Genomic DNA, 13,074 nt, shown 5'->3' with positions numbered 1-13,074 from the left:
TCCATGGAATTGTCCAGGCAAGAATACTGGGTAGCCATTCCCTTCTCCAGGGGATGGAACCTGGGTCTCCTGCATTGCAGGCACATTCTTTACCATCTGAGCCACTAAGGAAGCCCATTATTATTATTATTATTATTATTATCAGGTATTTTTATTATTAAGAGAAAACAACATTTTAAAAGAAAATTGTACATTAGTCAATCACCAGAGCAATCCATAAGCATTTCTGCTCATCCCATACTTCTCTGGGTAAACTTGATTTCAAATATTTTTCGGTCCATGATCACCATAAGTTTATAGGCATCTTTCATGCATTTCTTTTTTATTTGAAACATACTCGCCATAAACAAAGATTCTGTTTCTCTCTATATATATATTTCTCTCTCTCTATATATATATATATATAATATATATATTTTATAGCTTTGCTATTTGCATTCAACATCATATAAAAAAGTTATATTCGTGTGATATAGTCTCAGTAAAGTCCTTAACAAAAGCAACTGAGTGATGAGGAATGAAGTCTATTTTAAATCGACCAATTTCAACTATAACTCTCCATAAAAATGTTGTTAGTTGGCAAGAAGGCTAATGCCCCAGAAAGTAGCATATTCAAAAGTTTTTAAGTCACAGCTCCACCTAGCTATCCTGTTACTCTGAATCTCAAGAGCTCAAACACAGCAGGTACCGAGAAGGGCTCCATTAACTCGAGGGCAGAAGTTGTCCTACAAACGGTGAATATTTGTTTTATGAACCTTTTAAATTTTTAGTTACTCAGTGTTCTAGATGTAATGGACACCTGGCCAGCCAGGTGGTGGGTCATGACCTCACAGTGACTGTCCAATCCTGAGTCCACCCCATTGGGACACTCCCACCCCTGCCCTGCCCCTCAACCCCTCCTTAGCAAAGTATCTTCCTCTATGGCACTAAGTCACGCATTCAAATTATTTAGTGAAATATCTGCGGAGAATACACTTTGATATCTCAACATTATCATATTACAGACACATGGGCTAAATTACAGACACATGGGCTGAGTGCTGGAATTTCCCATTAGGTTCCCTGAAATATTAAAAAAATACATAAAAGCAATCTCAAATATCCTTTCCTTGAAAACTCTTTTCACTCAATCTTTCATGCTTAAAGAGAAGACCATTTTTTAATATGTTGACAAGCTTCTAAATGTTCTACTTACAAACTGAAAACAGGGCCCACCTTGCAGTTACAAGTACTATTCCAGCAGAAGCTACCTTCTGCTGGCGTTCTTTCCCCATAATAATTTTAATTTTTCAACAATTAATCATTTCTCTATTCACCTGAGATATACAAATAACCCCACAAGATGTGGGAAACACAAGTTTTTGACTTACTAAGGGGCAGGTCAGTTATGGAAAAAGGCAAGTGATCACCTGAAATGGGAAAAAAAATTTTCCTTTTTCTTTGGAAGACACTTTTTGCTACAACTTCGCCACTGAAAACCAAGAAATTGGTTGGGAAACATCAAGTGATTCCATCAGCCTGGCCAGCAGACTAGCAGCGGCATGTTCCCTAATTCTTTGTCCTTTTCTTAATTATCTTACTGGAAGGCTGAATGAGATAAGCTTTCCTTCCGGTTTTTGCAGAAATGCTTTAAGTTGAAGGCTCCATGCCTGCCCTCAGACACTGGGAATTGCCCTATCTAGACAATCTTGGAGCTGGGACAAATGTGAGAGGTCATACAAGCTAACAACTAGTTTCAAAAATGAGAGTACTGGGGCCAGGTCAGAGAGTCTAGAATAGGTCATGTGCAGATGGTATGGTGCGGGATGGAGAGGTAAATGCATGGACGGACAGACGAATGGATGGATAGAGTGGATTAGTATGAGGCATCAGGAGCTCCTCATTGTAATTCTGGCTTCATCACCAACTCTTTCTTTCCAGCCTAAGCAGATCATTTCATTTCTCTGTGGCTGCTTTCCCTTATCAACGAGGCAATTAGCCCTGAAGGCTCTCTCAGGTCCCTTTGAGCTCTCATAGTCATTAATTTCACGAAACAAAAGAACTTTTCAAAACGATTCAACTTGGCTATGCTGGAACCATGTTGCCAGAATCACCCAGAATTCACAGCACCATAATAATGATGGAAGGGACTTGGGAGATGTTACTATAGATTTGACACTGCCTGGGCATTCTAATTTACATGCAATGACCTCTCTTAAAACTGCACTGAAAGTGAAAGTCGCTCAGTTGTGTCTGACTCTTAGTGACCCCATGGGTTGTAGCCTGCCAGGCTCCTCTGTCCACAGAATTCTCCAGGCCAGAATACTGGAGTGGGTAGCCATTCCCTTCTCCAGGGATCTTCTCAACCCAGGGATAGAACCCAGGTCTCCTGCTACTGCAGGCAGATTGTTTACCAGAAATTCTGAGCCACCAGGGAAGTCCAAGAATACTGAAGTGGGTGGCCTATCCCTTCTCCAGGGGATCTACCTGTCCCAGGAATCAAACTGGGGTCTCCTGCATTGCCAGTAGATTCTTTACCAGCTGAGCTACTAGGGAAGCCCTCAAACTGCATTGGAAAGAATAATTCACAATACTCAAAACATGATAACAATCAGAAGATGTGTTACATACACACACACGCAGAGGAACATTATTCAAGCGTATAAAAGATACCCTGCTATTTACCATTTGCAACATGGATGGGCTTTGAGAGTGTTGCGCTAAGTGAAATAAGTCACACAGAGAAAGACAAATACTATATCACCTCACTTATATGTGGAATCTTATGAAAAAAAAACAAAAACAAAAAACCACAAACTCACAGAAACAGAGAGTAGATTGGTGGTGGCTAGGGGTAGGGGACGGGGAGAAAAAAACCCACAAACTCACAGAAACAGAAAGTAGATTGGTGGTGGCTAGGGGTAGGGGATGGGGAAAGGGATTAAAGGGTACAAACTTTCAGTTAGAAGATGAAAAAGTTCTGGGGACCTAATGTATAGCGTGAACTATAGTAACTGCTGCTGCTAAGTCACTTCAGTCGTGCCCGACTCTGTGCGACCCCATAGACGGCAGCCCACCAGGCTCCCCCATCCCTGGGATTCTCCAGGCAAGAACACTGGAGTGGGTTGCCATTTCCTTCTCCAATGCAGGAAAGTGAAAAGTGAAAGTAAAGTTGCTCAGTCGTGTCCGACTCTTAGCGACCCCATGGACTGCAGCCCACCAGGCTCCTCCATCCATGGGATTTTCCAGGTGAAAGTACTGGAGTGGGGTGCTGTTGCCTTGTCTGGAACTGTAGTTAACAGCACCACATTATATATTAGAAAACTGCTAAGAGGGTGGATCTTAAAAGTTCTCAACAGACAAACTGTCACTATATGACCTGAAGGATGTGTTAACTGATCTCACTGCGGTAATCATTTCTCAATGTAGACATATATCAAATAATCATGTTGTAAACCTTAAACTGACACAATAAGCCAATGATATCTCAATAAAGTTGCGGGGGCGGGGGAATTCTGGTTAACTTCTCTTAAAAAAAAAAAAAGTGGCTGTGAACACAGTTTCGTCAAAAAGTAGTTCCCATCTTGAATCAAGACATCCAAAGGATAATAAGAAAAACGCATGCTGAAGGCCTGCTGAGCTTCCAAGAGTGAAAAGGCAACATTACCACAGTCACCCTGGGAGACTGTGCGTTTGACTTTTTTCTAGAAGTCCCTTGTGAAACAGGCACTCTCTACTTAAGCCTGTAATACCTCTTTAGATCATACTTATATATATTCTTATATATACTTATAAATATATATATATTTAATTTAATTTGCTTTTTAAGTCAATTTTTCCCCAGACCTCAAATTCCATTTGGCAGGAAAGACTCCGTAAAAATGGGTGCCTCTTTGGAGCCAATCCCTTCTGCCTACTCTAAAACACTTCTCAATAATGACTGTTTTCTTAAGTCATAAAGCAGCAGGAAGTAGAGTCCACTGTATATACAGGCGGCCCATTACAATCACATATTTTTCCCCTCTGACTGCCAGTTCTTAAAAATTCAAGCGCCCATCATTTATTCTTTGAAGTTCAATCACTGTTAGTTCTTTGAATGTTACAGGAAAATACTGGCTATACAGCAAAAACTGTCTTTTTTTATGCATCAATGAAGAGGGACAGTGGAAGGCATATGGAGGGATCTCCTGATTTAAGTTTTTTCCTGCTGGTGGGTTTGCCTTTGAACTCTCCCAGAGGTGGCTGTTTTTTCTACGTGTACTTAAATGTTTTTTTTTTAAACTGAGGTACAGGGTTTCCCAGATAGCTCAGTAAAGAATCTGCCTGCAGTGCAGGAGACCTCGGAGACCCCAGTTTGATTCCTGGGTTGGAAAGATCTGCTGGAGAAGGGATATCCACTCCAGTATTCTTGGGCTTCCTGTGTGGCTCAGCTGGTAAAGAATCTGCCTGCAATGAGGGAGACCTGGGCTCAATCCCCGGATTGGGAAGATTCCCCTGGAGAAGGGAAAGGCTACCCACTTCAGCATTCTGGCCTGGAAAATTCCACAGGCTATATCATGGGGTCACGAAGAGTCAGATGTGACTTTCACTTTCACTTTTCATAGCTGATGTACAGTATTATATATTAATAAGTTTCAGGTGTACAACATAGTGATGCACAAGCTTTAAAGGTTATATTCCATTTATAGTTATTATAAAATATCGGTCATACTCCCTGTAGTACTATATATCCTTGTGTGCGTGTGTGTTGGTCGCTCAGTCATTTTTGACTCCTTGTGATGCCATGGACTGTAGTCACCAGACTCCTCTATCCATGGAGTGAGTTGCCATCCCCTCCTCCAACTATATATCCTTGTATCTTATTTATTTTATACACCATCATTTGTATCTCTTAACCTCCTGCTTCCATTTTTATTTTTTAAATTTTGTGTGCTTATTTTTTTTTTAAGTCTTCATTGAATTTGTTACAAGATTGTTTCTGTTTTATGTTTCAGTGTTTTGGTCACAAGGGATGTGGGATCTCAGCTCCATGAGCAAGGATGGAACTCACACCTGCTGCGCTGGAAGGAGAAGTCTTAACCACTGGACCACCAGGGAAGTCCACCTGCTTCTATTTTTCAAGAAAGGGATTCTACAGCCTCCTGAGTGAGCCTTTCTGGAAGTTTAAGTATCCTCAAGGTCAACCGCCTTAAACCTCACAGCAGCCTGCCCCCCATCCCGCGCCTGCTGTAATCTGAGCCTGCTTCCTCTTTGGTCCTCTGCAGAACGCCAGGGCGCCTGTGTGGTGCGTCTGGCGTGTTTAACGCAGGGTCACTAGGAGTCTTCAATTTGCCGTTCCTACTTTGGAAAGCTCCCAAGTTGGGTTTGGTTGGAACTGTGTGGTTCTGCGCCTGCGGTTTTCTTTTCACACAGAAATGGGAATCGGGGGTGGTTACCAAGTCCCGGAGTTTCCTGAGTCTGGGTGTGGCCAGAACATCTCCAGGTACTTAAAGAGAACAATCTGCAGGGCGGGGGAAATAAGGTCAGAAAGATAACAGGCGAAGGGCACCAAAGAGATGGTGAATGGACAGCTTGTCCTGACGGGTGGTCCCTGGTGGTGTGGTTGACTGACACAGCGCCCGGGGTGATCAATGTACCATGAGGCTGTGGCCGGGACTCCAGGGAAGACTGCCACGAGTTGTAATGCTCACAGGATGACCTATAGACAGCCGTGCCCGGGGGCCACCAACACCACCACAGGGCAGGTCCTCTTGGACTGGGGGGCAGGGGGTGGAGGGGCACCCTGAGACACAGACAGGGAGGCACAACTGGGGATTGCCGGCATTTCCTGATTTCATTCTCCGTGCCAGGCACACAGCACTGTCTCCTTCAAGTTATAGAGAAGCTCTCATTAACATCCCCATTTTACAGATGAAGAAACTGAGGTTCAGAGAGGCTCCATAACTTCCTGAAAGCTTAAGCACCTCAGCCCCGCACTCCACTTGTTTAGCCCAGCACTCAAAATTCTTAACCACTTCGCTTTACAACCTGACACGCCTGCATCTCAACTTCCTGGCCTAGCAGGAAGCCCAGTTTTTCACCCCTTACCCCCACCCTGAGAATAGAGGATATTAATTTTCCACTGGGGGCCTGACATGGTTAGAAGGCATGCAGATGCCGGGCTGGGGCTCCAGGCAGCTCCAGCGATCTGCAAGTGTAACCCAGCCTCCATCCAAGGGAAGGGTGTGGTTCTGGAAAAGAGTGCTACTCTTGTGTTTACTCAAAGATAGTCATTAAGTCACCGTGAAGACATTTTTCTGCAGACTAAACAACCCCACTCCTTTTTAAAAAAAACTTTTCTCGCAGGAGCTATTTTTCTGGTACCATCTTTCTATATTTGCTGGTTTTCCCCCAGGCATTCCTCCTGCCTCCCATTCTCTATTTTAAACAATCCTGTCATAAGATTTCAATCTGTGGCACAGAAAGAAAAGGGTCATTTGGATAGATTTCATCTCCAGCCTCCAAATGAATAAAAGACCGGCATGGATGGTAATCAGCCCCCTGTGGTCCACTCTGACCCTCTGGCCTTTTTGGGGCCACCTCTGTGCCTGGCCAGTCTTCCATGGACCTTTACCATGTATTTGGTCCTTAGGCCCGTGCTGTCCCCAAATGATTCTAACATGCACTTGAGTCAGTCTGATTTCCTTCTGCCCTCTAAAAGGATGCTTCGAAAAAAAGAGCCTGGAGCCCAGAGACAGCCTTTGACAAGTGAGAATGTCAAAAGTAAAATTCTCTCTCTCTACAGGGGCCTGACATTCCCCTCTGGCAGAGGTTTCAGCCACATCTGGATGATGCTGATTGAACACAAGGCTTCGAAGACATGGTCCCTGATGCCTGAGTGTACCAACTGGGGCGGGGTTGGGGGGGGTGCCAGCCCCAAAGGGGGCCCACTTACTTCGAGGTTCTCGGGGTCCATCCACTGTGATTTTGATGGCTCTGTGGTAGGTGGCGACTTGCGGTGGGTTTGTGAAGACGGTGATGGTCAGAGTGAAGCTTTTCCCTGTTGGAACACAAAAGAGAGCAAAGAAGGATGAGGCGATGGCCTGATTATATTTGCTGGGTAATTCAAAATTAATGTATGCTTTCCAGCCCTCGTCCTGGAAAGGGGGCAGGGCTTGAGCGCACGTTGTCGGTTTTTCCAATACTCCTTTTAGTTTGGCTTTGCTGACATTCTGGAAAGTACAACTATGCTGTCTAGATGTGGCATGTCTGGTAGTCACATGGCTTTCGTTTGGTCATTAATAACACAGGATCAAGAGAGATTCAGATGTGTTTACTTTTAGGTCGAGAGCCCAGGAACATATGGGCAGATTGGCAGCTAGAAACCCCCATGTCGTCCCTTTCAATAAGCTCAGAGCAAAAGGAGTAAGAGAACCCATTTTTGTCTTTCCCCTCTAATGTTCTTTGTACCTCCAAGGATTAGGAGAGAGAGAATTTCTGAGGATAGGCTTAATTGGAATGATTCTCTCTGTATTTTGAAAATACTAATTGTTGGTGATTTAAAATATTATTTTGATTATGCCATAGGCACACACGGGGTTGGCCAGACAGAAGGATATGTAATTGACAGACTGAGATTCAGTGACAATTCGGAGCATAAATATGCATGTGGATTTCCATCTAAGTGTCTTATACATACTCACAAAATGTGAGTATGTACTCATTGCATACATGTCATGCAGTGTTTTTAATAATTAAAAAATTGTTTAAAACATAATTTATAATAAAACTATTAATATATAAATACATTAGTTATTTAAAAGCATTTCTTCTTGGCAAAGTGGTTCAGAGACTGTCCTCTGGGTTTGAATTCCGGCTAACTGACCTTAAACAAGTCAGTAGTCTTCCCTGTGCCTGTGTCCTCACCTTGAAGATGGGTACACGTAACTTCTCCTACCTTATAGAATTGTGCCTGTGTGTGTGCTGAATCATTTCAGTTGTGTCTGACTCTGTATGACCCTATGGACTATAGCCTCCCAGGCTCGTCTGTTCATGGGATTTTCCAGGCAAGAATACTGGAGTGGGTTACTGTGCCCTCCTCCAAGGGATCTTCCAGACCCAGGGATTGAATCTGTGTCTCTTATAGCTCCTGCATTGGCAGGCGGATTCTATTTGGGAAGCCCATAGAATTGTGGAGGAGGTTAAATGAGTTAATACGAGTAAAATCATTAAAACAGCATCCGGCATATGGTATTTAAAGGGGGGTGTGTGTTTGTGTCTGTGTGTGTAGAGAGAGAGAAAGAAAGAGGCAGAGCTCTCCCTGCAAGACAGAAGATTTAGGTTCCTGTACACATCTTTAACTTCTCCAGATCTCAGGTTCCTGGTTTGCAAAACGAAGGCGTTCATGGGATACATGCAGTGTCACTGTCCACTCTGGTTTTATCTTTGAGATAAATCCCATTGTCCATCTCCACAGGTAGGCGTGTGCCTGCACCCAGGGTGTTTCCCCTGCTGCCTGAAACCCCAGCATTTCAGATTCCATTAAAACACTGTCTTTCCTTCCTAGGGCTGCTGTAACAAATTATCACAAACTAGGTGGCTTAAGCAGAGAAGGCAATGGCACCCCACTCCAGTACTCTTGCCTGGAAAATCCCATGGATGGAGGAGCCTGGTAGGCTGTAGTCCATGGGGTCACTAAGAGTCGGATAGGACTGAGTGACTTCACTTTCACTTTCATGCATTGGAGAAGGAAATGGCAGCCCACTCCAGTGTTCTTGCCTGGAGAATCCCAGGGACAGGGAGACTGCTGGGCTGCTGTCTATGGGGTTGCACAGAGTTGGACACGACTGAAGTGACTTAGCAGCAGCAGCAGCAGCAGGTGGCTTAAGGGCTTCTCTGGTAGCTCAGCTGGTTAAGAACTTGATTGCAATGCAGGAGACCCTGGTTTGGTTCCAAGGTCGGGACAATCCCTTGGAGGAGGGCATGACAACCCACTCCAGTATTCTTGCCTGGAGAATCCCCATGAACAAAGGAGCCTGGCAGGTTACAGTCCATGGGGTCGTAAAGAGTCAGACACAACTGAGAGACTAAAGCACAGCACAGGTGGCTTAAGGGCTTCCCAGGGGGCACTAGTGGTAAAGAACCCGCCTGCCAATGCAGGAGATACAAGAGACATTGGTCTGATCCTTGGGTCAGAAAGATCCCCTGGAGGAGGAAATGGCAACTCCAGTAATGCCACTGCAGTATTCTTGCCTAGAGAATCCCATGGACAGAGGAACCTGGCAGGCTACCATTCACAGAGTTGCAAAGACTTGGACATGACTGAAGCAACTTGGCATGCGTGCATGCAGGTGGCTTAAAACAACTGAAACTTATAGTCTCCCAGTTCTGGAGGCCAGAAGTCCAAAACTGAGGTGCTGAGTGGGCCGTCCCCTACCAGGAAAGAATTCTTCTTGGTCTTGCCCCAGCTTCTGGTGTTACTAGCAATCCTTGGCTCTCCTTGGCTTGTGGCTGCACCACTCCAATCTCTGCCTCCTTCCTCACATGGCCTCTCTCCCTCTATGTCCTCTGTCTTCAAATCTCCCTCTCCTTATAAGGACACCTGTCACTGGATTTAGGGCATACCCTACTCCAGTAGGACTTTCCCTTAACTTGACTATATCTGCAAGCCCCTATTTCTAGATAAGGTCACATTCTGAGGTTACCCATGGACATGACTTTTTAGGGAATGCTAATCAACTCAGTGGGTTTCCCTGGTGGCTCAGTGGTAAAGAATCCACCTGTCAATGCAGGAGATGTAAGGTCAACCCCTGGGTCGGGAAGATCCCCTGGAGACGGAAATGGCAACCCACTCCAGTATTCTTGCCTGGGCAATCCCTGGACAGAGGAACCCGATGGGATACAGTCCATTGGGTGGCAAAGAGTCAGACATGACTGAGTGACTGAAAGACAGCAACATTCAACTCAGTACAAACACTAACTGTCAAAAGAGTTCCAGTTGCAGCACTACACGTGACCACTATTTTCTAGGTTTCACCTGGGGGTTTTACCCCTGGAAACAGTCTTACTCCTATGGTGGCCCTCCTATAACCATCCTGTTTTTTGTTTTCTAAAAATTTGTATTGAAGTATAGTTGCTTTACAATGTTGTGTCTTTCAGGTGCATAGCCAAGTGATTCACATACATACATATATAATCTTCTGCAGATATTTATATATATATATATATATATATAGTTAGTAAAGAATCTGCCTGCAAAGCAAGAGACCCCGGTTCAGTTCCTGGGTTGGGACGGTCCGCTGGAGAAGGAATAGCTACCCACTCCAGTATTCTTGGGCTTCCTTAGTGGCTCAACTGGTAAAGAATCTGCAGTGCAGGAGACCTGGGTTCGATCCCTGAGTTGGGAAGATCCCCTGAAGAAGGGAAAGGCTATTCACTCCAGTATTCTGACCTGGAGAACTCCATGGACTGTATAGTCCATGGGGTCGTAAAGAGTCGGACACGGCTGAGCGACCAAGTTAACAACCATCCTATCCTTGATTTCCTAAATGACAACAAAGATCACTGTCTTCCTAATGTTGGCATTTTCAGGACTATGTAGAACTTACAAGTTTTCAAGCACTTTCCTATATACTGTTTTATCTGGTCCTTCCAGCACTCTCATGAAATAAACAAGACAGATTTCATTGCCTTTGGTTAACAGACAACAAAGCTAAGACTCAGAGAGTGAGTGCTTTGTCCAAAGTCACACAGCTTGGATACACAGGAAACCCAGATCTCCCAGCTTTGTGTTTCATATTATTCTCATGAAGTCCCCAAGCTCTACCTTCAAACTCAGTGGCACCAGAACCAGGAATCCAGACTTGTGGTCCCTTTGCTATGCTCTGCCACTGCCCTCAAAAGAGAACACAGTCCTGGGGATGATAATGGCTCCAAACCGTACTCAACAGCTAATTGAGAGCCTGGGTTATAGTTCAAAACTACTTTCTTCCTGAGCTGAATTTAGGCTCCTGGTGCTTAATGCCAGCCCCCTGGTTAACCACAGAGACTGCCCTACTGAATTGGGAAGGAAATTCAACCAAAGTGAATATTTGCAAAATCGCTGCTTGTAATTATAATTAAAGTTCTACTATTTTATGCCCATCATTTTATGTGCAGTCAAGAAGTGTCTGTCCGGCAAAAGCTACTAGGTGGGGCGTTTTGGCCCCAGTAACCATGGCTCATGAAGGCGGAGGTATTCCGGCTCACAACGGAGCCCTTGTGTACAGCTTTGAACACCACGACATCTGCCCATGACCTCATAGACAGCGGCAGTAAGTGATGACATTTGGCTCACAGGTGTGTGTGACATTTTTCCACTCTAAGAAAGCTCTGCCTTCCACTTCCTTGTATTCTTCTGTGCAGACCTGGCACTGAACTTGACACCTGGGGACGGGGCTGCCAGTGGGCACGTCAGACCCTTGGAGCCCCGCCCTCTGCCCTGCCCACACCCCCACCACACCATGGCCACGCCCCACCACACCCTGACCACACCCCATCACACCTAGCCACGCCCCAGCTCATTCCTGCCGAGACACAGCCCTTCTTGGCCAGCACCTGCCACGATGGTAGAGGCAGCCACGGCCTAATATGTTATTAGCCAAATTCCCTCATCAAAATGACCTATGGGCCTGGTATTTTAAGTGCGTAGGTGTGGAGAGTGAAAGCCTCTCAAAGTGTTTTTCTCAGCAAGCTGTGGGTAGACTAGTAGGAAGGCAGAGGAGAGCAAAGAAAAGCATTTCAGCTCCATAACCACTGCCCGGAAATTGGCTTTTCGGGATCAAATACAGGGCTGGGAGACGGGGCTGCCATAGAGAGAACTGCTCCCATGTGTAGCCTGTGTGGGTTCTTTCATGGACAGGCTGGGTGGCTCCTTGCAGCCCATGGTGGGACCCGGGGTGCCCCCAGCTGTGTTGCTGAAAGACTGCGGCCCCGGCCTCCTGAGGGGACGAACTGCAGGGTCACGGGGGTGGCCCTCTGTGGGTTTGCAGCGGAGGGAGCCAAGAAAAGGGGAGCACTCAGACCTGCCTTCTCCTGCCCACAAACCTCACCCAGACAGCACCCTGAGTTCTGGCCAGTGGTTGGGTCCAGGAGGAATTCTATTTAGAAGCACCCACACTAGGACTGAATTAAGAAGGTGGAAGAAACCACGAAGGAGAGAAGGGCTGTCTTGACTTATGAAGCCTGGAAGCAGCACAAGATGAGAACTTGATTACACAACCCTGTGGTAGTGCCAAGGCACGGGGTGCTAGTAGTTAACAATGCGGGCTGCCTGGGCTCGAATGCCAGCTCTGCCACTCGCTAGCTGTGCGACCCTGGGCAAGTGACTTAACCTCTCTGAGGGGCTTCATCATCTGTAAAACAGGGGTGATCATGGTCCTTCCATCTCCCAGTGCTGTTATGCAAATTACATGAAATAAGGCATTAGCAAATATCAGTTTAATTATCATTAAAGATGTGACAAACACGATTCCACAAAGATCACAGCTGGAGGCAGTCCGTGAGGCGGGGCTGGTGGCAATTCAGCATCGAGGTCTGATGGTGGGCAGTGAGGGGAGCCTTAGTGTTTGGCAGGTGGTGCCAATGGAGCTCTTTCAGGTTCATCCTCTCTTTTCTAGAAAGTTCCAGCAGATCCACGTGGAGCGCACAGGACCAACAGGCAGGCAAGGATGGGGCCTAAAGACCCATCAGGAAAACTGCACATTCAACTGGAACTTCAAGTTCAAGGTCACTCCTGCCCTGCCAGCTGGCCACCTTCGTAAGGCACAATTGCAACTGGCTAAGCCACTTGACAGCTAGCCAGCCAAACGTTCCCCCCATCCCCCACCCCTCACCCCCCGCCCCAGAGCATGTGTCATTCCCCTCAACGCCACTGTGTTCATCCAAATGCCAACACAGAATAACTAAGTGCTTTATTTAGTTGGGAAGAAGGTCACGGGGCGCGTCTTCCTGGACGTCGGCTGCCACGGACATGCTTTCCAAGGTGAGGCAGGGATAAGGCTCCAAGTCTCTGCTTTCTCCGGCTCCACGTTTACCAGCCACAGGGCTGGTGGACTCGGGCAGCCGGCTGTGGTCTCA

General features: G+C 46.0%; 1 protein-coding gene across 5 annotated transcripts in view; it reads right to left on the bottom strand.

Annotated features, from left to right (window-relative positions):
• Positions 1–13,074, bottom strand: part of RUNX1 (RUNX family transcription factor 1) — a 269,894-nt gene that overhangs the window by 61,246 nt on the left and 195,574 nt on the right. For all 5 annotated transcript variants that reach the window (XM_086416556.1, XM_086416572.1, XM_086416563.1 and 2 more), the window contains one exon: positions 6,914–7,018. In XM_086416556.1, the coding sequence (XP_086272682.1) occupies positions 6,914–7,018 (105 nt within the window). The remainder of the gene's footprint in view (positions 1–6,913; positions 7,019–13,074) is intronic.

Source organism: Bos grunniens, chromosome 1 (assembly GCF_055505025.1).
Source record: "Bos grunniens cultivar Pamir isolate PY7600 chromosome 1, Bosgru_T2T1.0, whole genome shotgun sequence".
Classification (NCBI taxonomy): Eukaryota; Metazoa; Chordata; class Mammalia; order Artiodactyla; family Bovidae; genus Bos; species Bos grunniens.
Note: the sequence above shows the minus strand (reverse complement) of the source record. Positions and strands in the feature narration are given on the sequence as shown.